Here is a 25355-nt window from a genome sequence, read left to right on the forward strand (position 1 = left end):
GCAGAAACTTAAAACTTGTTTCCCTGAATCTTTAGATGAGATAAAGGTATTATTAAGGTACCTTCTTTCCATATCTAAACAAAGACTTGGGCATCCATGAAGTTCACTTATTTTTCCCTATGTAAACTAGTTTGTCTATTAAATTATCTCATCCCTCTATATCTGACAGAGTTCAGCAGAATAGAAAGCTTGAAACCAGATCCACTGTTACAAAGATTTGCCTTGTAACTTCATCTTGACAAATCTTGCCTAATTCACTAACAAATCACTTGCCTAATCTGCAGGCAAGTCAGTGTAACATCCTAGTTGCTTCTACTGTCTCCCTGTTTCACACTCTTGTTTTTAAGGAATGAAATATCTAACCTAGTGAAAATTCTGGGCTTAAACAGTAAGATTTATGGTTTCTGGAACCTCATCTTTGAATATATAATGTAGTATTTCTATAACAAATAATTTTCAAGTCAATTTCAGATAGTAGAGATGGAGAAAAGAACATCAAGGGAAAAAAAGGAGAGAGAAAATTACAGAAATATAAAGAAGATGTAAGCAGCATTAGGTTTTCCTACTTTGGTGTTAGAAAATAAGTTCTCAGGCCAAAAGCTAATAGCTTTTAGAAAGTATAACAAAGTCAAAGGATTAAGGGTAAAATCCTCTTGAGTTTGATTTCCAATGCAAGCATAGCAGACAGACTGTCTTCACCTGTTATTTCCTTCATGCCAAATGCTGAAATACCAAAGTGGACCAGTGCCTGAAGGACTCCAAGACCACCACAGTTGCATCTAAGCCTGAATTTTCCTCCTTTGCTGAAGAAAACCATATCTGTTCCAAAATTCTACGCCTAACTACATTTCTATGTAAGCTAAGGCTTCCCTCATTCATTAAAAGAGACCACATTAGAAAGTCAGATTCAAAAATGCTGCAGGCTTCCAAAATGTTGAAACAGCATTCAAGCTCTCAGGAGTGCAAACAGTAAATCAAGTGTCCACAATGGCTCATGATGCCACTAGGACCTAGATATTCTTTAAAAATAGAGCTGGGGCTCCTTCACCTAATTAAAAACAATTAAATTCTAATAAAAGGCTTTAAAAACCAAGTATCTGGCACCTATCTGGCTTTAATACATGCATTAAAAATGTTCAAAGTTCTCTGCTGCTCAGATAACTTTATATATGTTCCATATGCAGCAAGTTTAAGGAAAGGCACCACAAATACTGCCTCTCCCAATATTCAACCTCTTCCTCAAACCTCTGCAAGCCAAATATTGAGGCATGCTGAGAATGCATTTAAATTGTGCTAGCCCACTTGCCACCTGCACTGAAAGACACCTCTGCAGTGTATGTAACATCAACATTTACCTCTGAGTTATGTGTAATTGCAATTCATATACTCAAAAGGACAGGCAGATTTCCTAACAACAGTTGTTTGTCATGTCTGATGCTATTGAGGGAAAGAATCTTCCGTTGCTCAGCTTTGGATTAAAAAGTACAAAACAATCTCAGAGGAAAAGCGCTACATTACATTTGATTTATTGAAGTTTCAGAGAAGGGATTGCCAAGTTCCTTTCAAATAGAAGTACACAAATCTAGTGAGGTAGTAAGCATGAACCACACCTATTCTCTGAAGGTAATGGAGATCACACACAGCTGCTCCTTTCACAATATTTGGGGTTTGTCATGCTATACAAATTGTTGTGTAAAAATTTCCATTTTACAACATAAACTCATGTTTTCAAAAATCCTGATCATATCCCATGCCCTTTGAAAAAATTGAAAAGAACTGAAGAAACTGAAGAAACTTTACCACTTTTCTTCAGAAAGCTTTATGACAAGTGGCAACTTGTTAAAACACAGTCTTTACAGAGAACCTATTTTAGATCTTACATACTGACCCTGCTCCCCAAAAAACTATGAAGGGAAGATTCCACTGGGAGAGGGGAGGAAAGTATGGGAATAGCCATGAAAAGTCGTGCACTGGTGATGTGTGTTCTAGGAGATTGATTTATAGCCCTGTTTTTGCAAATTCAGATGCCTTAAGGCTGGTCTCATAACACAGAGAATCTCAATTTTAAGACATCATTGCCTGGCATTAGGTACTATCTTTGCCTTATAAATACAGAAGTCAAGTTCCAGATATGATTCTGATTTCTTGGGCTATTTATTTTTCAGAAAGATAGAAATCAATTAGTTGGAAAAAAAACTAATCAGCAAACTTTGCACAATAACACTGAAAAATCTTTCTGCTGTTGTGAGTTCCTAGGCATGTGGTTCTCACTATATCAAATCTGCCATGTTCTTATGCTTTCTTCCCTGACATTGTAATCCTGATATATGGAATATTTTACAGACTTCAATTTCCTGACAGGCATGCAGAGTTCTCTGCACTATCTAGATAGGTCAAAGTAAATTATTATAGGATGAAAAATATCATTTTGACGCTGTTCCACTATGAGAGGAACAAGGGTTTCCTGCTCTTACCTTCTCATGGGTTTACAAAAGTCACAATTATACATATTTCTGGAACTAAGCTTACTTGCATTCCAAAATGAAAGCTTGAAATATGCTTCCTTTTCCTTTCATAATAGCAATCTTTAACTACTATCACTAATCCATAACTACAGCTGTAAGTACTATTTTACAGACGCAATTTCTTCACAGAAAAGCTGAGTTATACAGCAAATTAAAACCATGTCTTTTTAACTCTCAGTGAACATATCTGTGCAATAAAATGGCTACGGAAGACATTGGTAGTTGGTTTCTACTGCCAGTTTTACCACTGAAAACTTTAGTTCTGTGTCTTTGTACGTTGTATAAACTTTGCTTGCCTGCAGCACTTGGAGCAAGCTATAAACAAACTATGGTCAACATATATTACTCAAAAATGACAGCACAAAAGAGAAAAGGCAAGTTTTGAGTTTTTCAGAGTAGGTCTCAGCTTCTGACTTGTTCTTGTTCTGGCTATTTCAACTTCACTCCCAGCAATACTACAAGTATTGCTCATTTTCTAAGACTTCAGTTACTGTCACCTCCACCAAGTAGTACATGATTCATGAATTTTCACACTCTTCCACATCTAATAAAGCATCAGAAATATAATTTTTGAAATAAACCAAATAGCTTCAGTACAGAGGACTGATCCATAATTGTCCAAAAGGATTTAAATATGTGATTTTCAACTCCTAGGACACGGCCAAATTCCAAACTACGTGAGAAGGAGAGGGAAGGACTAGGCATTTTCACACTTCTTGCTCAACCTGTTCTCCTGAATTCTTGAAAATTAATTTGATCCAGAAATCAAAAGGAAGCATCTCCCAGTTAAGGAGACTAGTCTAGTCTAGTCTTTCAACATGAAAAGTATATTGTAACATCACCAATATTTTTTCTCATTACTATTCTTTCTTTGCCTTTCTATCTAAACAATATTGGTCTCAAATGTTAATTATATAATCCACTATTTAATTACATTAGCTCTTTCTTCATGACCTCCCTTTTTTCTAACAGTACCAAGGCATAAGGCAAGGAATTAAAGCCCCTAAATTGGGGACAGTTAATATGTTTATTTATATCTGAGCAAGCCTCCTTTAGAAGAAAAATGAGAGTACCGCAAACTTGTTCTCTGATGTTCTGTATGAAATAAAACAACTCTGTCGATGACTGATAGAACATGTCCCTAATTAAGCTACATGCTGATGTTAACTTCCCCCAGCACTTCATGTCTCAGTGGCTCAGGTTTCTGAGGTAGCTTTCTTTTCTTGGTTATGTTCTCGAAATGCCATACTGAGTTAGAGAAATATAATGTTAAGAAACTTCTAGCATAAGAAAGCAGCAAAACTCACTTGTCTCTCTACAAATGTAAAAGTCCTTAAGGGAAATGGGAGGGACTACTCTGTAATACTACATATTTTAAAGCACAAAACCACCAAAACTCTCTCAGTGTAATTAGGAAATGTAGATTTTGGAATTCACGTTTAAACATCTAATGGAAGTCTGCCCAGACAGGAAAAAAGGAATGAAAGAGACCAACTCTTAGTATTTTTATTTATAAATTCTACTTAGCCCTTAGAAGGAGCAAAATGATTAATTTTATTTGTTCATACTAAATTTTGCTGCTGGAGGTAATTCTTCATAAGTAATCTATTGTATATAATTTTAAAAATTTTAAAAGCTTACTTTGAGGAAGCCAAATCATGATAATTACATCACCAGTGAAAAGTTTTACACCACTGAAGAAACATGAAAGCAGTTGGTTGCCCTGAAGATGCTGCTTTGAATAAAAGTATTTCTGCACATAAGTGTAGCATAAAATAAGACATAACTGCACTTGAACTTAACAGTCACATAAACAGCAATTGCTTACCATTTAAAAACAAGTCTACACACAAAAATGAATATAATGTCATCCCTTTTGTGATAGGGAACAGTTAATCACAGATTGCAGGACAAATAGGGGTAACAGAGAGCATCCATTTATAACAGAGGTTGATTTTGGATCCAAGCTTGTTTTATCTGGCATATCAGCAATACTACAGGAAACCACACTCAGATTAGAATGCATAAGGTTGAAAGATTCACAACGTTATCAGATTTCCCATGCAGTATGCTGTTGCTCTGGGCAGTGTTCTAAGACTGGTAAGAAAAGCCAGATGCAAATCTAGGGCATTTTTTAACCTTTATTTAAATTTAAAACTTCCTATTTATGTTGTTCAAATATCCAGTTTAAAAGAGTTTGTTATCAAAGGCAAAAAAACAGGCTGTGACCTGATTTAGAAGGCCACTAAACTTCTGCATCCTTCGTGCATTACTTGTCCTTCTGGGGCCTGACTCTGCAAACACTAAGCATTCCTCTAAAACAATAACTGGATAACTTTCAAAAATCCCATAGTGGGCATGTAGAACAAGAACACTGAAAGTGTACCACTCTTAAATAAAGTTCAGTATCTCTATTTACACAACTTTTTCTAGAGCCTGCTTCACTGTTCTTTCCATACCACTGAGGATCACCTAAACACAAATACCACATTTTAAAACCACATATTCACCATGTTGCTATTTTTCTAGTCAGCTGATACACATATTCACCAGGACTGGAGTAACAGAGTATGTGTGAAATACATATGTATATCTGTGCATCATGGCATGCATTGCTTAAAAAGCATCACCCAGAAGAGTTTCTGGGAACAGTGTACTTGAATACTCCTATCTGGGAAGGAAACCTGACCCCAGATTCTCTCAAGCAGATTAATTACAGATTTTAAGGAAAACAACAATCCCTCATCACACATTTCAAATAACTGAATGCAACAATATCCTGACAAGAGAGCCTCTTTCTTTGTATAAACATATTTCCAAGAGAGGAACTACTTCTGTTTCCAGGCCTGTTAAAACAATCCTCTTGAGCCTTTTTTATGAGGCTGAAGATTGATGCACAAACAAATTATTCAAGGTGTGTGCACCTCATCTTTTCCTTTCAGGTCTTGAACCAAGTAAGCTGCCAGATCCAAGGATAAGTTTGTGGGTAGAGGACATGAACCTGCTAGATTTAATAATATCACTAGAATACTAAAACTAATTCAGTATCCCATTATACATCCACTGTATAAAAGCACACTGTACTTATCTAAATAGCAGTTTACACACCTCATTTATGAATGTGGAAAGAACAGCTTAGCTCACCTTCCAAGGTCACATCCATTTTAGACAGATACAAAAATATCAACTGAATGGAAGTTATGCAGAAACATTCAATAGAGAAAGGGGATGAAGTATAACAATAATATTGGAACACAAAAGGGCTTCTTCCAAGGGTGGGAATTATGATCTGTCTCAAGTCAAGGATGTTCTTAAGAATACTATTTCAAAGAGCAAAGAGCCTCAGAATAGCTACAATCTCCTTACTTGTTTCTCCTTACAGTCTCTATTGCCACAGCTAGGTCACATCTAAGGGCCATCTGTTGGCCTTAAACCGCATGCTCTTTATCTCAGTCCTACAACCACAGTCTAGTATCAAAAACACAGATTTACTCAAAATTGCTGCCAAATTCCGAAAGCCTTAGATAATTAATTTGGTTGGAATTTTAATGCATCTCGGCAATAGGCAGTAATTCTAACCATTATATATGTTGCATCTTAGCTAGAGCAACATGCATTGTGGTGAAGCTTAAGTTCTCTGATGTATAGTAGAGCACACAAGGGACAAAAATTCAGTTAAGATTTTAATAAGAGAGAACATCCATTAACTAGAGATAAAATAGGTTAAAATGTCAGAGTTTTTTTAAGAAGAAAGCTACAAAGATACTCAGGAAGTAAACAGCTTGTGTGTGCTTGCCAATTTAAAAACAAATAAATAAATGTAAAGCAAATATATTAATTTACTTTCATGCTAATTATATTTCCTAGTGGAAACTAAGGATGAGAAATATCATACCTTAAAATCTCTTTAGGTCCAATAACACTAAATACACTCTTACACATTAAATCCACCTTAAAATCTAATAAGGTGTCAGATACAATTAGCTCTGCTAATAAAAATTAATCAGAATTCTTTAGAATAAGCCTTTAAAACCTTGAGCTTACTTCTTAAGACACTTTATCCAATAAAGGCTGAATCCTTTGCTGAAGTTTCTAAGCACTGGTAAAAATTACAAGAATTATTTGTACATAAAGAATTATATTACTGTTTGGCATTACTCCTCGTCAGGTTTTTCATAAAACATAGAGACACTCATAAGTGCATATGTAGGAGTGATTAATGTTTATGAAACAGAACAGTGGGATTCCAGAAGTACCATATGATGACATGTCAATATTTTGATCCTCACAGACTTAGAACAGCTGTTTCTTCAGCCCAGCTGATACAGTGAAAACATCTCAAATTCGACACAGATAAGTTTAATTCCTAACAAAAGAGACTACTATGGATCTGTATAAGTAATTTTAAAGAACATACCATTTCCAGGATTAGTCTATCTTTAAGTTTTGGTTTACTGTTAAGGTATTGCTGTAGAGTCAAAGAATCTGATACAAAGAGAAAAACACAGCCTCATTTAAACAGGAAACAACACTAAATGATTCTTAATAGCTCTGTGTAGCCACTCACTCCCTAGTTTTCAACTACAGCTAATGCTTCAGTTTAACAATACATTCTGACACCCCTGGGACCCTCTGGCCCCTCTTGTTCTTCCAGACATTGTAGAAATAAATGGCTTGCACACAAATACGTTCAGCAGAACAGCAAGACAGAACAAAATGTTATGTTCTGTGTAGTATACTTCTTCCATAGTGACTTGGAGTTGAATTCTTGCCAAGAGAAAGTCAGTAAGAATTTCACTGTAATTTCAAACAAACCTAACTTTCCTCTGAAATCACACAATTTTACTTACATTATTTCAACCAACAGCAATAAAGGAAAACCAAGTAGTGATTGAGAGAAAATTGTTTCATTGGACTCTCTGTGGATTTGGTTTAACAGGGAATACATAAATTCAGTTTCACTTCCAGAAAATAATTGCAGAGGAACTGTCACGCTGTAGACAAATCCTACATTTTTAAACTAATTTCAGAAGTGATTTACAGGTCTGCTATGCAGAATATAGTGGCTTTTTAATACAAAATTTAATAATTACTTGAGTTTATTAAACTGATTGAAGAAACTAATTTAATCTCATTCTAGATTGTCTTAATAATGTTGACTCACTTTGAAACTAAATGATGTATTACAAAGATAGTTAGGCCAATTAATGGATTCATTCATCAATGGATTTTCAGATAATTGGAAGTATTTGTTTTCATACCTTTCACCTAAATTTCCTGTTAATTCCCAGAAATTAAAAGGGCAAGAGTACTCTACGGGACATGAGTAGCTTAAGAGAGTGCTCACCTTTTATGGACCTTGTGTGAAGTCACACTGCACCTGAGTAGTATAAAGGCTCCTACAGGCACATTTTAACCTGTGGGTCTGTCAGGTTATCTTAGGAACACACTGCTCAGCCAGCCTAGAACAGAGAAGCTTTCGTGAAGATCTCATAGAAACCTTCCAGGATCTGAAAGGGACCTACAGGAAAGCCAGGGATGGACTCTACATCAGGGAGTGTAGTGACAGGACAAGGAGTAATGGGTTCATACAAAGGGGAGAAATTTGATTTAGATAAACTTCGTTACTGTGAGGATAGTGAGACACTGCACAGGCTGCCCAGAGAAGTTGTGGATGCAGCACATCCCTGTCTGTGTTCAAATCCAGTCTGGATGGGGCACTGAGAAACCTGGTCCAGTGTCCCTGCCTCCGGCAGAGGCATTGGAACAAGATGATCGTAAAAGTCCCTTCCAATCCAAGTCATTCTGTGATTGTTGCAGCAGAGGAAGAGAGGCAGTAGTTGAAAGCCACATTATGCGTGTTAAGCAGGAGTTATTTTCACTTTGCAACAACTCATACAAACCTATATTTATATAAACTATAAATCTATTTAGGTCTTACTTTTCCTAACTTATTCAAGCTGCCTGTTCAGTGACACTTTCTGTGCTGTGCTTCTTAATGTTTCCAGGAATAAGTCTTTCCATGAAAATATTTACAAATAAATTTAAGGAAAAGTGAGACTGAGAATTTCTTGCATGAGAAATGGGAAACAGGTTTGTTTCACAAACAGACATAAGTGAGGTGGATGAATAAAGCACAGTCTACATTCAAGCAACAACACATTTCACCATTTTTTAAGAAGATTGCCTACAAATTACCCAATCTTCCACAGAGATGGTGAGATAAACATGAAAATTGATGGTCTATAAATGATTGTGTGTAGTACTGGAATTCCTGATCAGTCATAGTAGCTTAGATAAGGCAGAACACTTGCTACTTACTGGATCTTTAATAACTGAGTTGTAAGAAGCTAACTGAATCCTGTTTAGCTAAATGATGCATTTTCTCAGGTTAAGTGAAGAAGACCACTATAAGAATGACAAAAAATTACTGAATAGCTTCCAATGTAACTAATGTTCACATCTGTCAATTCAATATAAGACTAATTCCAACCCAGATAGGCATACAGCTTGTCAAAATATTTATGAATTTTTCCATAAACTGATTTTTTCCTTTTTCTCTATGAAATCATAGTTTATGATACTCAGACATATTCTCAACTGTTCTTTTGAAAACCCAGGTTTACTATTATAGCCCTTATTAATATGTCTAATCACATTCCTTGACAGTTTTTTTCTCCATATAATATTAAAAAACACTCTGGATCTTGCCAACAAAACACATTTATCCATGTCTTTACTAATTCAATACTTTAATATGTCTACAAATGTATTCAGTTCTTACTCTACAGTTACAAGTTTACCACGGGAGGCCTTTTTAAATATGAACATCATATTTGCTGCCTCTATTTCTCCTCTAATGAGGCTGTTCATATAACCTGTTCAACAATCAGTTGTATAATGCCATTACTTTATCAGTATTTTCACACCAAATTCTTTACAACCTTCCCTCAGCCTTGAATTCAAATACCTATTTCTCCTAGAGCTGTTGAGCTGAAAGCACTCCTCAGCTTTAATTTGTCTCAAAGCTGATTTCACAACCATTTTCATGCTACCAACAAATTCTATACCCGGAGCTGATAACTTCATAAATCAGCTTTTCTATCCTCCTGTATCTGCTGTTTAATCAAAACCCCAAGGATATTATCTATGTTTTCTATAATGCTAAACATGATCAGAAATTACTGGGTACCTTTCATTAGTTTGCTCATCAACACAATTTTTCTCATCAACTATTTCATACATGTTATTCAGCATCCTACAACCTCTGCCTGTATGGCACTTTTATCTTAGTCCCAATGAGCCTGAAATATAAAGACAAGGTTTCATGTCAGTAAAGGTTAATTCCTGAAGCAAAAAGCTTCATTTCTTAGCAGTAATCTCATTGAATATCTAATTATTTTTTATTTTTCTTCTTACAGACAGGCATAAATAGTCTTGCCTCCCAAATTTTTACCCTCAAAAAGTACATTGTGCTCCTCAGTGTTTTCTAAAACGAGCACCAACAAGCTATATATGTTTCTCTAATCTCACACGTATCTGTAAGCTATGTGTTCAAATGAAAAGTCACAAATTACTAAAATAAAGCCCAGATTTTATAGATAATGAAAAACAGAAACACTTTGTAAAAACTATAAACACAGTTTTGCACTCTGTCCAAAGTAAAATACTAAACCAAGCACTGATCTGTCTCTTACTAGTGGCACAAATGCAATATTATTATTTTGAGTGACATTATGGGGCTTCATTGAGGTGCAGGCCAAAGGCAGACCGGCAGAACAAGGAGCCACACAAAAATAACAGAAGTTTTAAATAGATCTTTTGGGATAAATATATACTGCAAGTGGAAGCAAAGTACTGTACAGAGAGCCTTCAGACGTGTGAGTGTCATGAAGAACCCAGACATCAGAATGAGGTGCATACATTGATTCCTTTAGATATTATTCTCTAAGAAATACAGCCAAATTTGAAAGCATGAGTGTACTAACCCTGACCAAAGGAAAAGGCTTATCCTCAATGAACAGACAAATGACTCAGTCTAACAGCTTGAGTTTCACTTTATTCTTGTGAGACAGTGTCTCATTTCACCAAGAACTGACTCAACCTCTTGATGCACATGATGATGACTATGGTCATTGTTTCTTTCCCCATCACTTTCATATGCCACTAAAGTTCTTTCACTAATTAAACTATGAGCTTCAAAATCACTTTTAAATAACTCCTACCAATATGGCAGGCAGATTCAGTACTTTTTCTCCTCCAGTTAGCAAGCTATGAAGTAGATACTATTTAAGCATTTAACTATTAATCTTTCTGGCAAGTTACCATCTTACTCTCTATGTCAAAGCTCCAGTGGGGCGAAGAAGTTGAAGCTGCATGCATAATCAATGATTATAGGGCATGCATGTAAAGGCTTCCCACTTACTCTGAATTTAGAAAATATTTCTCATATTTACTACATAAGCATACCAAAAGTGACACTTACAGACCCTAATTCCACACAACACACAACCTTAATACAATGGAACTAATTTAGAAGGCTGCATCCAGCTGTAGAAAGACATTGTACTTAAGAGAATAATTCAGTGTGCATATCACAAGTATATTTTTCAATTAAATGTGTGGGTGTTTTTCCCATGTTAAAGAAAACCTTTTTGTGTGAGGACTCAATCATCTTTAAGAAGGAATTATTAATATAAAATAATCTCCAATTGTACCAAAATCAAAAATCAATGAGAAATACACTCTGGTTTATGCCATGAACTACATGTGGGAATCCCTATATTCACAACTGGGGTGTTGCCACTAAAACAGTGATACACAGGGATGAAATAGTATCAAGAATAGCTTTTTTTCTGGTAAAATTAACTAATTCAGCAGTGTTAATGATGGCTTAAAGTTAAACCTAAAAAATTTACTTGTGGTGGTCTGCAATCTTTTTGATGACATGACAAAAATTTATGCATAATTCACACAGTCAAATTAGATGTGCAAGTGCACGACATCCCAATCACCAGCTCTGGGATTTGCACAAACATACTTGTTCCATTCCTGGTGGTTCCACATACCAGATTCAAAAGTCCTGGATTTTTTTGCCATGTCACTTTGTCCTCTTTGAAAGGCATGGATTTCTTCTTGTTCTGTAGAGCTTTGTGGCTTTCAGAGGAATCCAGACTACTCACATTATCACCATTGCAGAAGTGCTCAGAAAATGCACAAAGTAGTTATCACTGCCACACGGTATTTTATCATACATATTTAGAAACACAGTGATATGTAAAAATAATGCTATTTGTTCCTTCTCCCAGTCTAAAAGTTATTCAGCAGAAAATGTATAGCAGTAGTTCTGCATTCCCTGTGCAGGATAAATGCCAGGAAAGTTAATATATAATACAGTCCTTTACAGTAGCGATTACCCAGACGCTTCTGTGGAACAGGATTACAGGCTGTTGACCAGTTAGTATAAAGACAGTAATAAACTGCCTCATTCAGCATCTCCCATCAAAAGCTAAAGGTAGCCTGAGTGAAAGTGGCATCAAAAACTCTCAGGGTTCATCTAAGAAGCAGGTGTGTACGTAGAAAACCAAATTAAATCCTAAATAAACTCTTACTATCACCGGAAGTGTGCAGAGAAACAGGGGTTCTGATTTCTTTTTCTTGCACCTCCAAACTCCTGATTGCCAATCCCCAGCATTGCCTCATTTTCCTGTAGCAGTGGGAAATACATTACAGTATGTTTAGAGGCATTCTTCTAATTCTTTCTAATTGACCTTGAAGAACACGCCCACTTACTGGGGTAGGTGAACAATGAGAAGATATAGTAATTTGCCACTAAAAGCAATTGCTATAGCTATAAAAATAAATTTTATATAATATTTTGTTCACTTTTAGGTAATTTCTTTTTTATTACATCTTAAGTCCATGAATCATGACAGCAGTACATATACGTCAGTTGGGACAGAACAAGGCATTGTAATGGTATTTGGATAATCCACTCTGCAGGAATGTTCATTATTCTTCCTGAGCTTTCACAAGAGTTCCCTGGCATAATGCTGCTACAGCTGCTTTACAGTCTAATGTTATTACAAGGTCTGACTCAAAGACAATGTCTGCTAGAGGAATCTGGCAGGGTGCAAGAGTCCTATGAGAATCCTTGTGATGCTAAGGTGCAACTAATGGAGACTGAACTGCTTAAAAAAAAGTGAGGAGTAACAATTACTTGTTTTTAGTGTTGCAAGAACCTTGAGTGATCTTTGTTATTTGTTGGTACAAAAATCACACTAATCCAAGTTATTTTTTCTGGAAATCTTATAATTTTTCTAATAAAAATAAACCATAAAAAAGTCTAATCTCAACCTTACCCACAGTACAGAAGTGGTGCAAAATACAATTTTCTTCAGAACCTCTCTTATCTACATGTTTTGGATTGAAGAAAACATGAAAACTGCAGAAAAACAGAAACTAGGAATTGGCTATCAACTACAGTAGCTGGTAAAAAGGGAATAAATAACATGTAGTCATCAGCAAGAGCCAGCTCATGAAAGAGCTTTATTGGCAAACACAAGGAATTCCCTTTCCTATTTCAAACACATGGATGGAATCAATATAAAGTTTAACAAACATAACATTTTGGTCTGTATTTTACATCTGCAAGCAAGATTTGGCCTGTATGATTGCTAGTGTGGCCTGGGTTGCTGCTAGTGTGTGACATATGAGCTCACACATTCTAGACAGAACTCCTGGTTAGGACAAAAATATCCAGTAATTAAGGAATTATTATCTATGAAAAAAATGTGGTAAATAAAGGAGATCATTAGGTATGCACTCTTGTTCACATTTGCATGTATTTGTGTCCACGAGGCATCACCACCATTCCTGACCTGTAAATATGAGGAGTCTGAACTTTGGGGGTGGGGAGGAAGAAAATAAAGGAAAGGAAAATAAAAAAAAGAAAAAAAAAGAAAAGGGAAAGGGAAAGGGAAAGGGAAAGGGAAAGGAAAAGGAAAAGGAAAAGGAAAAGGAAAAGGAAAAGGAAAAGGAAAAGGAAAAGGAAAAGGAAAAGGAAAAGGAAAAGGAAAAGGAAAAGGAAAAGGAAAAGGAAAAGGAAAAGGAAAAGGAAAATCCACCCTGCAAAAGGAATTCATGCTGCCTCTTATTCCAAAGTACTATAATCTCAAAAAACTGTCAGTCCAAGTAGCTGGATAAGAAATCAGAACATGTGTGGGTGGATTCCTTCCTCCAGCCTGAATTAATTAAAAATGATTGTTTGCTGTATTATTTTAAAGCGGATTTTTGGAACAGGTTAAAGAACCACTGTTCTGACTTTAGCATTTCAAGCCTAATAAGAATGACTCATGTAAAAAACTTGGGAGGAAAAATTAATACTAAGAAGGTTAAATATAAAGTGTGTCTTACCATCTTAGGTTCTTATTTGTTGCTTGGAGAAATTCACACATTCTTGAACAAGACCTACCTCATTCGTGGTTATTTCTAGTTAAAGCATGTGCACAAAAAACTCATGTCTCCAGTCAGTCTGGGCAATTCTATTTCTAACACCTTAGGCCGGCCCTTTACTACTTCTCACATTTTAAGCCTTAAACACATATTAATTCCCTCTGCTTTCACTTTCTCAGCCAGTTATTAAACCATAAGAAAGTGATATGGACAACAGCTTTGAAGTAAAAAGGTAAAAGCAATTACAACATATATTTGAGAGCAGCATTTTGGGGCTAGTTAATATCTGAATAACTGATCAGACAGCAGTGAATACTGCTAAAAGAGTTGCTAGAACTGATTGTGATCTTGTACACATACATTTAAATAAATAATAATAAAAAAGGAAAAGAAATCATAATTTCCAGATCACAAAAAAAATTATCTGCCAAAACATTAAACAGCATACAGACTGTGAAAAGGGAACATACAGAATGTACTATGCTGCAGTACACCTTCAGTGAAAAAGGCTTGTTACCGGTTATAAAATCCTGAAGATAAACTAAGTAAGTCCTTTAAAAAAAAAAAACTTACACAGAATTTTATGCATTCTATTATGCCAGCCCTCCACAACGGATGCACTCTCCTTCATATTTTTGTAGCCAGAGTTCTACATATGTTGACTTACAAGGGCTGCATGGGTTAGATAATGGCTAAATTCTACTCTTCTTGCAGAAGATAAAGTACTTTGGGACTCTTTCTCTTAAACAGCCATTGATTTTCAGTGATCATATCTTAAAGACTTGCATTGTTTTTATATTTGCTGATATTGGGTAAGAGTTTCAAAATTTATTTAGGTGAGAACAAGCTGATAAACAATCATTTAAACCTTTTCTCAGAATGCAAATTTATCAACTAAATCTCTTACAAGCTCAGTTCTCCAAATACAGCCAGCACAATGCTTTGGATGTTTAAAGGCCATCAGCCATGATGGAAATGCTCTCCATTACAAGATTAGAGCTGGGTGGTGTTGGAGAGTTTTGAAATTGACCTTACTGCAAAGAAATCCCTATAAAGAAAGAGGAAACTTGACTTCTGCTTTTACAGATTACATAAGCAAAGCATCCGGGGTATGTTTTTTGTCTCAGGAAAGAGAGAACCTAAGTCGACACACTTTCTTCATTCTTAGGATCTGAAACACTAAATTTATGTCCTATTAGCCTTGTCTCTTGACTTTTCAGAGCATAGGGTCCAATATACACAGAGGGAAGGAATCTTCTAAGTCCTAGTTACAATGACATAACACAGAGAACACAGTTTTGAACTAAACTCTCCAGAAACTTGGTTTAAAACGTACACCTACAGAGAGATTTAAAAATATTGACCTGCCTGACACCATCCACTGCCTAACAGACGGGCACTAGTCATATCCTGCTGATGTTCACCCCTCATTTCTCTTTCGAGGGAGAAATCTCACTCTGACTTTATAAGCATCCTATATACATCACCACTTGGAGTCAACTTACACTTCCTTCCACACATGCTAAAAGCACCTGTACTCCATGAATTATCTCCACTGATGTCAGCAGCTGACATTACAGATCAAGTTACTGTGCAGTGTATGTTCCTTAGCCCTGTCCCTTCTATTCACACCTTTCACAGACACATAGCTTCCGCTCCCTCTCATAACAGATATTGAGATCCTTTTACAAAATGCATGAATTCAAGACCAAAAGAAATTTTACATTACCTACTAAATTACTACTATTTTGGTTCTCTCCCAATCCACACTGAATAGGATGAACTAAGGTTCAAGATCCAAAGGAACATTGCACAGCACTTTGGTCAGTTTACCTTAACTGAAAGTTATGCACATCTTTAAGAACCACTGTTGAAGAATGCACATGCCTTTCTGGTTCTGATTCTTCCATTTTCTGAGAAATTGCACTGGTTTCAGCTTGGGTAGAGTTTATTTTCTTCACAGTGGCTCACATGGGTCTGTGTTTTAGATTTGTGTTGAACTCAGTGATGATAATACAGAGTTGTTATTGTTATTGCTTAGCAGGCCCTACACAGAGCCAAGGCTTTTTCTGCTTTTTGTACTGCCACACTCGTGAGGAGGCCAGAGGTGCAGAGGAAACTGGGACAAGACACAGCTGGGACAGATGACCCCAAATGACCAAAAGGATTTTCCATACCATATGGCATCATGCTCAGTATATAAAGTGAGAGGAAGAAGCATGAGATGTTTGGAATGATGGTGTTTGTCTTCCCAAGTAACTGTTATGTGTGATGAGACCCTGCTCTCTCGGGGATGGCTGAACACCTGCCTGCCCATGGGAAGCAGGGAATTAAATCCTTGGTTTGTTTTGTTTGCCTGCAGAGTTTTTATTTTACCTACTAAACTGCCTTTATGTCAATACATGAGTTTTCCAGCTTTTACTGATCTGATTTTCTCCCCACTCCTGCTGGGACTGGAAGAAGTTGAAGGAGTGAGTAAGAGGCTGTGTGGTATTTGGTCATTGGCTGGGGTTAAACCATGACAGAAATTCTGCATGACTATTTAGTGTTCAAAAAACAAAAGAACAGATAATGTGCATAGCTAAAAAAAAAGCCCCAACAACAACAAAAACAAGCTTGAAATTAATTCCAGGTTTCTGACCACAGTAAGTCTTCTAACAATTTAAAAAGAAAAAAAAAATAACCACAAGTACAGAAACAAAAAAGAAATACAGACTGTTCCCATCTTTGAGGTGCAAAATGTTCTTGAACTGTTCTGTTCTATAAAACAACATGGGAATTCATTGTGATGTCTCAAGTACTGTTTTTCAAAGCGTTGCAGTTCTGTTACATAATTTGGTCCACAGACATCCAACTGGTGCTAACAATTAGTAAGCATCCAACATTATGGTTATTAGCAAATAACATTTAAGTCAAAACACAAAAGTTGTAAATCTAAAGATACAAAGCACGGTGCAGTAACATTCTTGTACATGTTAAAAATCCCTCTGGACTTCAGTGAAGTCAGACTTTCCTAACTTTTTGCATTACGGAGGAGTTCATTGCTACTTGTCTGTTGTGGGCAACACAGTGACATCTACATAGTGCTAGCACCTCCTAGCAGCTGCAACAGATCTTGAAAAGAAATTTAGAAGACAGTAAATGGCATAAAAATTTGGCAGGCCAGGACTTGAATTCAACTGTTAAGATTAGAAGGTCCCATCACCACATTAACATTTAATTAAAAGTCCTAGGATTCTTCATGGAATTATCAGAACTCGCTTATAAGTGATGCAGCAGATGAACACCAAACACACCCACTTCCAATTTAAAAGGGAAATCATTAACATATCCCTTCACTGTTGAGGTTAAAGGAAACCCTGATACTGCATAAACAAAAGGACATTCTCTAAAAGTGTCTCTTTGTGTATGTGTGTGTGTGTGAGAGAGAGAATACTAAAAGAAATGCCACATCAGTATTAGCCAAAAAGAATTAATTAGGAAAAAAAATAAAAGAAGAAATCAGCAAGAAGAAAATGCATTTTGTACTGTATTTTAAATGCTCTACTTTTAAAATCCCAGTCTTCAATGTTTACCAATAAGCCATCATCTAAACACAGTCTAATTCTGGATGAGTTTTTATCCACACAGACATTTGATCAACTGCCATTTATTCTCACACAGTAAAATTCATATTAAGGAGTCAGCTGCTTGAGACTTTTTTTCATGAAATGTCAGTGCATCACATTTTCCAAAGTAAACCCTAAACTGTAAAAATTCCTAATCCATAATGTTCACCCTATTATGTGACATCAGGGTCAAAGGAAAGATAGCCGTTAATCCAGGGGCTTGAATTTATTTTATTTTGACACACCCACAGTATCTTCTAAGTGAATTCATTTCAGCAAGGCTAAAAATGTTAAGAGCAGAAACGTAAGCGCCAGAAGGAATATTGTGGGCTGAAGAATGGTTTTAAGGATTTCCTATGAGAGCTGAGAAACTGACTAAAGTTTATTTCTCCCATACCTGTACAACACCTTTTTTGATCTTTCCACAGAACACTAACTGAAAAAGCAAACAAAAAACCCACCCTTATAGTGTCAACACACCTAAACACTGCATAATGCATGATAATGGTATGTCTAAGACATTTACTACCCATGCAGAATAAAATTGATTCCGTTCCCATTCCCGTCGTGGTTAGTTTTGAACAGAAAAGCTTTGTGACGGGCTAAGTGCATCAAATTGCCACCTGAACTAAAAGCAGTACAGGCAGCCCACACGCGTTTCACCACAGCCTATCAAGCTTCCCCTGGCACAGAGATGCCAGCAGAGACGGGGATAACCCGGCGGGAGGAGGGATGCCAGCAGATCAGTCCGTAACCTCGCTGTCGCCTGGGGGGAGCAGGTCACGTCCTCCAGCGGTCCCTCATCTCCATGATTTCCCCCTACGCTCCCAGCCACCGCGCTGCGCATCTGCGCCGCTCCGAGCCGGGTGTGTGAGGGAGCGGGGACTGCGGCGGGAGGCGGGATGTGCCGGCCCCGCAGCGCAGCCCCGCAGCAGCCCCTCCTCGGCCCGGCCACCGCGGGACCAGCGGTGCTGCCGCCCGCCGGGCTGGGGCTCACTTGTCACGCTCGGTCCCTGTCCCCTCGTCCCTCCCGTGCCCACAAGGACTCCCGAGCTGGCGGCCAGGTCGCCTCCCCGTCCGCGTACGCCGCGGTCCCGGCCGGGCGGGCGAGGCGCGGGCTCCCCGCTCCCCTGTACCTCTTTGCGGCGGCGGCGGCGGCGACGGCGACTGGCCTCGGCTGCCGAGCGCCGCCAGCAGCAGGAGCAGCGGCAAACTTTCCCGAGCCATGGCTGCCGGGCAGCCCACACGTCCCGCCGCGGGACGGGCAGCCGAGTGAGCCGCAGCCGCCGGGAGAGCAGAGGAGACCCCGGTGCCCCGGGCAGGCAGCGGGAGAGCAGGACACACCCCTGCCCCCCCGCACACACTCCCTCCCCGCCCCGCCGCCGGCCCGCGGAGCCCCGAGCGGGACCAGGGGACAGCGAGCGGGGCCGGGGGCGGCCAGCGGGGCCGGGGGACAGAGAGCGGGGCCGGGGGACAGAGAGCAGGGCCGGGGGACAGAGAGTGGGGCCGAGGGGCAGCGAGCGGGGCCGAGGGACAGCGAGCGGGGCCCAGGGGCAGCGAGCGGGGCCGGGGGACAGCGAGCGGGGCCGAGGGGCAGAGAGCGGGCCCGGGGGCAGTGAGGGCTCGGAGCGCGGCCCGGGAGCAGCCCCCGAGCCCCGCGCGTCGGGAGCGGCGCCGGGCCGGGGGAGCAGCGCGGCTCCAGGATCCAAGATCCAGGATCCAGGCGGGCACGAGGCGAGGAGGGCCGCACGTGCCTGCCCGACGGGCGCTCCCCGGAGCCGGGAAGCGTTCCCGCCTGGAAATGTGCTCGCCGTTTAAATTAGTCTTTGTCAGGCTATCCGACAAGGGAAAAAAATACCTGCGCTGTGACGGGGGGGAAAAAAATAGCTTTCTGAGAAGGGACTTGGGGAACGAGGTTTGCGACGGAGTCAAGCACATTTTTCCTGCCGTGTCCGGGAGCGGTGTGTCAGTGCCAGCCAGGTGTGACAGGGAAAAAATCTATATTGCTGCATAAAGGAAAAATTAACCTTGCACTAAAATAAAGTGTAGATTAAAAACTATCGCAGAGTTCTCCTGGAAAAAAAATGCTTTAAAAAAGTCCATAAAAACTAGGTTTCGCTGTGGAACGGAGAGGCTCCCAACCTGTGTGCAAGCACACAGAGAAAGGATGTCATGGGCTGTTAGAAAGAGTGAGCTGGGCTCAATTCACAGTATACCTGTAGCATAAAACCAAGATTGTGCTGGCAGCCCAGTTCTGATTTGAATAGTCATCTTCACAAGTCTTGTACCACTGCACTTCAAATTGAGCTTCCCTTCTAATTGACATCAAGATTAAGCAATTCCATGTATTTCCCAACATAAATACTTTGGTATCTATGTGCTCATTGCTGTAGCCAACAGTGAGGATAAGCATGCATTTGGTGCAGTGTCTGTTCCAGCTCTCAAGTCACAGCATTTTCCATTGGTAAATTTGCCTGTCATTCCAAACCCAACATTCGAGGAACACAGAATTTTCCACATAATAGACTGATGCATCCAGCCATACAGCCAATTTGTTTCTCTCCCTGTCATCCTGCTCCAAACAGACTCATTCTTTCTCTTCTGATGCACTTAGCCTGTCAGAAAGCCTCTCTTCTGAGGTTTCTCCCCGAACAGCCTGAGCTGTGCTGCTGGGAGTCCTGTTACTGGACACTCATTTCTCCCATGGCCTTTGGGAAACTACTCCTCCAGCACAGGACACAGGACAGCAGCAAGAATGCTCTTGTATGGCTCAGCCATTGGTCACTTGTGAGTCAATAGAAAATAATCGCATCCTCTTGCCAAAAAATGGTGTATGTGTGGTCTTCTGTACTTCTTACTGAGAAACCCAGGTTCAAGGTTTACCTTGGTGATTTTCATCTGGTCAGCTATTTGCTTTGTTGTGGAAGTATAGATAATCAGGGAACTGTGAGGACAGAGAGGGAGATGGTCTTTACGACTCTATCCACAGTTTTGTCACTATCAATATTTAGTTACTCAGTGTTTCCCTACAAGCAGTAAGAGCCACTACTTTCTTCTGGCTGCTTCTCCCTTTGCAATTCCCTTCATGCAAAAATTTTGACTACAAGGAATTGTGTATATGTGCAAGAAGAATAATCTAGTGAATTATGTACAACTGATAAACTCCAACCCAAGTATATGTCAGTACCTTGGAGAATTTAGTGCCAGTTTCTTACTTAGGGATCTGATTGCATTAACATAGGTTTGACACAATTATTGGTTGAATTTGATCAAGCGTAGTGGCAGCTGCTGCATAAGAGCCATACTAACATGAGTTGCATACTGCCCCAGTTGGAGAAATTCCTTCCAGGGCTCCAAAAGCTGCTGGTGCTGCAGTTGAGTTTCAGGTAATACTCCAGAAGCAGATTGTAGGAACTGGAAGCGAGACCTGAAGGCAGGAACCTCTGCTGCTTTGTGTGAAGGGCTCATCAGATCTGATTAAAATATTTCCATGACTTGTGATCTCCATGAATTTGATATCAAGAGATTCATTGTAGGGAGGGTCCCTACTTCCCCAAATATCAGTATTACACCAATATTAAATAAACAGATTATTTACCTGAGCTTTTATTTGAATCAGTTTATCCTGCTGTTCGGCCTGTGTAGTCTTTAATGTGAGGATTTGTTGTGAGAATTCAGCCTAGTCTCAGTTTAGCAGCCCTGCTGGCATACCCAGGTACCTCATCACCTGTCAGAGCCAATACTGACTAACTGTGCACCAGAGATACAAACTTTTAATACTTTGGGGACACCAAGAGGCAAGAGATGCCAGGAAGACCTGCTGACTCATTCAATGATTTTTTACATTTGAACTACAGAAAATAATTTCATGCCATAAAATGCCAAGAAGCAGCAAGAGCCGGCTGCTCCAGAAAGAGAAGCACGCTAGAAGATGAAGTGACACCTCTGAGGTAAGCAGGGCAGTGTCCTCCTGCAGTTTCTGAATGCAGAAGGAACAGATCTGGGGGTAATAACAAGGATCAAACAAAATTACAGGTCTCCAGACAAGTTCATAGGCAGGAGACAGATCTGAGATCAAGTCTGCAAATCAGGGTTAGGATCAGTGAGGTGCAAAGTGATGCCCAGGTGTACCTGCAATGTAAAACAGGCTGGGACTGGGGCAAGGCTAGAACTTAAATGCAGCATCCACTCCTTCAACGCAGGGAGAAACCAACAAAGTTTCTCCAAGCGCTTCCTCCTACATCAAATTTGTCACCACTGCCTGACACAAGGTTACATGGCTATGCCAGGTCAGAAGTGGCCTTGAGCACAGGCAGACAAACCCATAGGAGTGAGGAGACAAGGCTGCAGAGCCTGTAGCAGAGCCTGTAGCTGCACCCAGGGCCATGACAACCTAGATAAGTTGTTTTTCAGCTAAAGCAGTTGCTAAAGGGGCATTAAGGATGGAACTGGTGGGCTGAGAGGAGGATGTGAGTAAAATCAGATAAGGACTCATCTGGGAACCAATATGGCTTAATATTTTCATGACTTTGCATTAAAGAGAGGGACTTTTAAATTAATTCTGCTGATAAAATAAGACTGGGGGGACCAATGCGTATTTTGTAAATTTTTTGCATTTATGTATAAAGATATACATAGATTTTTTGCATTTATGTATAAAGATATACATTGTGAGTTTATACAATTTTTATTCTCAATGATTCAAGCATAAGAAATCAGAAGATCCTAAATGCTGTAAGATCCTAGGTTATGCCAATAAGGGTTATCAGTAGCAGTTTCATATGAGAATGATGAATAAAGAATATAACCCCAAACTCCTGGGGGGAAATCAGTGAGTCACAAGGCATTTTTGAGTCACCAGAATGATGCAGCTATGAAATAAGCAAGTGAAGCCTAGGATACATAAAGCCTAGCATGAGGGAAGATATTTCCAGTGAAGATATGAAAATTAATACTGTTGCATCCCACCTAGGATATCACAGGGAATTAACATCATGCATGTTCAAGAAGAATTTATTCAGACTTAAACAGAGCAGAGGCCTCTGGGGAAGGGAGAGCTTATCTGAGACAGATTAGAAGGTTTTGATTTGTTTAACCTAGGAAAATAAGATGTGAGACATTTCTAAGTGGAACGGGGATGTTAATGGACGCAATTGTCATAAAAGGAAAAGAGCATAAGCAAGATATGGATCATTATAGGCTAGAAAATGGAAGATAGTTTCTAATCATAAGGTGTGGAAACAGCTCCTGTTAGGAGAGCAGAGGGGAAAAAATAATCAATTTAAAAGGAGACCTTGGCAGATTTATGAAAGTAATTCCATGACAAACTTGCCTGCAAAAAGCAGGAGGAATGGATTTGATAACCTGCACAACCCTGTCCTGTGTTCTTAAGTGGACTGCAATCAAAGGATAAAGAAAATAAACATTAAAAACAAGCTTTAAAGGACAAAGGGAAGACACAAATATAGCACTTAGAATGAGTTGAAGGATGTGAACCACAAGAATCAAAGAATTCACCCATTTTAGAGGCAAGGTGAGACACGGTCTGTGATTTGGACCCAAGTCAGGAGGAACCAGGATGTCCTTGTGCCAGGTTTGTGATCGCCCAAAGCAGCTGTTAGGGAAGGGGCTGGCAAAAGACAAGTTAAAAGACAGACAAGGGATAAAGAAATGAGATATGTGACTAGGAATCAATATCAAAGTAGAGACCAGAATTAAAGATCAAAGTAGACAAAGGACACATGAAGAATAGAGCGAATCTAACACTGATAGAAAACTGTTCTTGTGAAGCCCTCTGTTGCCAGGGTCACCAAGTATTGTCAGTTTAAAAGCTGATGCAGATATCTGCAGGTCAGAAAGCAATCCTGTAAAATTAAGGGGGAAAGAAAGGAAAAATAATCAAAAGAACAGGGGCAGGATAGGATAGGGCTGGACCTAGGTAATAAAGAGAGGGTTACTATAATTTGGCAAGAAAGACTGTGAAGAGAGCATGACAGCAACAGCAGTCCCTGCAGTGTGAGGAAGCTAGAGTCAAGAGCAGAGTTGTTACAGTTTGATGAGCTACACATGGCATCAGGATGGAGCTCATTTTAGAATAGAGCTCATTTTGTTTCAACTTCTCCATTTTGCCTTGCTCACCACCCCAGTAATTAGTCAGATTGATTAGTATACTCAACCCACTTACTGTCATTATTTATCATTAACTCTTATAAAAGCTGAATGCTCATCTGTTAATATCTCTGTATTGGTACTTACACATAAGGAACAGAAAGGAGTCATGGTCTTTCCTGATATTGAATTCTGTGGGCCATTTGGAAGTGCCCCTTGTTCTGGTCTTGACTTCTAATAAGTTCTTTTATGCCTATGCTGCTATTTTAAGTGGCATTTGTTTTAATTTTGATCCTGTGAAAATAGAAGAGCAATGTCACTGACATTATGTTAGCTTATGTTTAGCTAAAAATATGAAGCAGAAAACAAATAGAATTTCTCAGTCCAAAATTAATTTTTACCACCAAAGTCTCTATGTACTCTCCATAAATAATACACCTGATTCAAAGCCTTTTGTGGCTCTATTTTCAGAGAATCAGATGGCTGCCAAAAAAGACTTACTGATTTTAGTAGCTACTCATTAAAAATAAACTAGAACTTGCTCTGAAATGACACATAATTGTTTCAGTTTTAGAATGCATTTTAAAATACTTTGTACCATTCATTTATTTAGGAGGTCTGTTGTATGTGAGAAACTGTCAAAATTGTTAGATTAAATTAATAAGAAAAGTTAACATCTACTAATTTTGCTCTGAAGTATAACTTTGCCTCTCATGGAATGCAAATGAAAATGATTTGGCTGAATCACACTAAAACCCACAGTGTGGGTTTTATGTTTCCCTGCCAGCCATTAATGAATCATAAAAAATAAAAATTAAAAAATAATAATAAAGCAGGAGATTGAACCAATTCTGTTGCCTTCCTAAAAATGGATATTACTGCAAAACATGCAGATAGGGAGAGAAACAGATGGGCGATATCTGACAAATAAAATTTCCAGATACTGCCCCATCTGTTTCCTTCTACACAGTTCAGCTATAAGCTTTTTAGCATTATAGGGTTGCTTAGGTGATATTCCTCTTTGCAATGACATCACACCCAGAGACTAGCAAAAGCAGGTTGGTACAGTAATCTGAGAACAAGGATCAGTTCACTACATGATTACTATTTTATATCCTCAAACATACAGGCATTAGATTTCCTTCTTTCTTAGTGGAAAGATTCTATCTTCCAAAAAAAATTTGGTAAACTCTTCAGCTTGTTTTTGAAATTGTTTTGCTGTTCCTGTTGATCTCCTGTAGATTTGAAGACCATATTACTTTATCTGGTAAAATCCAAGGTTTTGGCTTCTCTACTTAAGTTTTATTATGTTTTCTTCATTTCCTGATACTTTGCTAAAAAAAGTTTGTCATTCCTGTTGGAGACTGATGCCTTAATTTATGAAAGAAAAATGTGTTATCAATGTTTCTACATTTTACAAGACCAGAAATCATCATGACCCTTAGGAGATAACCATACAGGACTATCCAAAAGTCAGCACAATCCCCCTGATGATGGTTGTGTCTTAGAATAGAGAAGCTTGTGACTGACTAGAACGGAAATTATCAGAAAAGAAAGAAAGGAAAAGGAAGGCAGGAAGAAGGAAGGCAGAAACTCAGAAAGGAAGGAAATATTGGATCTCTTGAACTACTGTTGAGTTTTTCTTAGCTGATTTACTCCA

The 25355-nt window shown here is 38.8% G+C and overlaps 1 protein-coding gene across 1 annotated transcript in view; it reads left to right on the forward strand.

Annotated features, from left to right (window-relative positions):
• Positions 1-18489: 18489 nt before the first annotated feature.
• LOC131081067 (vesicular inhibitory amino acid transporter-like) overlaps positions 18490-25355 on the forward strand; it is a 53433-nt gene continuing 46567 nt past the window's right edge. The window contains exon 1 of the mRNA XM_058019924.1: positions 18490-19027. Within this exon, the coding sequence (XP_057875907.1) occupies positions 18490-19027 (538 nt within the window). The remainder of the gene's footprint in view (positions 19028-25355) is intronic.

The sequence above is a fragment of the Melospiza georgiana genome, chromosome 3, assembly GCF_028018845.1.
Source record: "Melospiza georgiana isolate bMelGeo1 chromosome 3, bMelGeo1.pri, whole genome shotgun sequence".
NCBI lineage: Eukaryota > Metazoa > Chordata > Aves > Passeriformes > Passerellidae > Melospiza > Melospiza georgiana.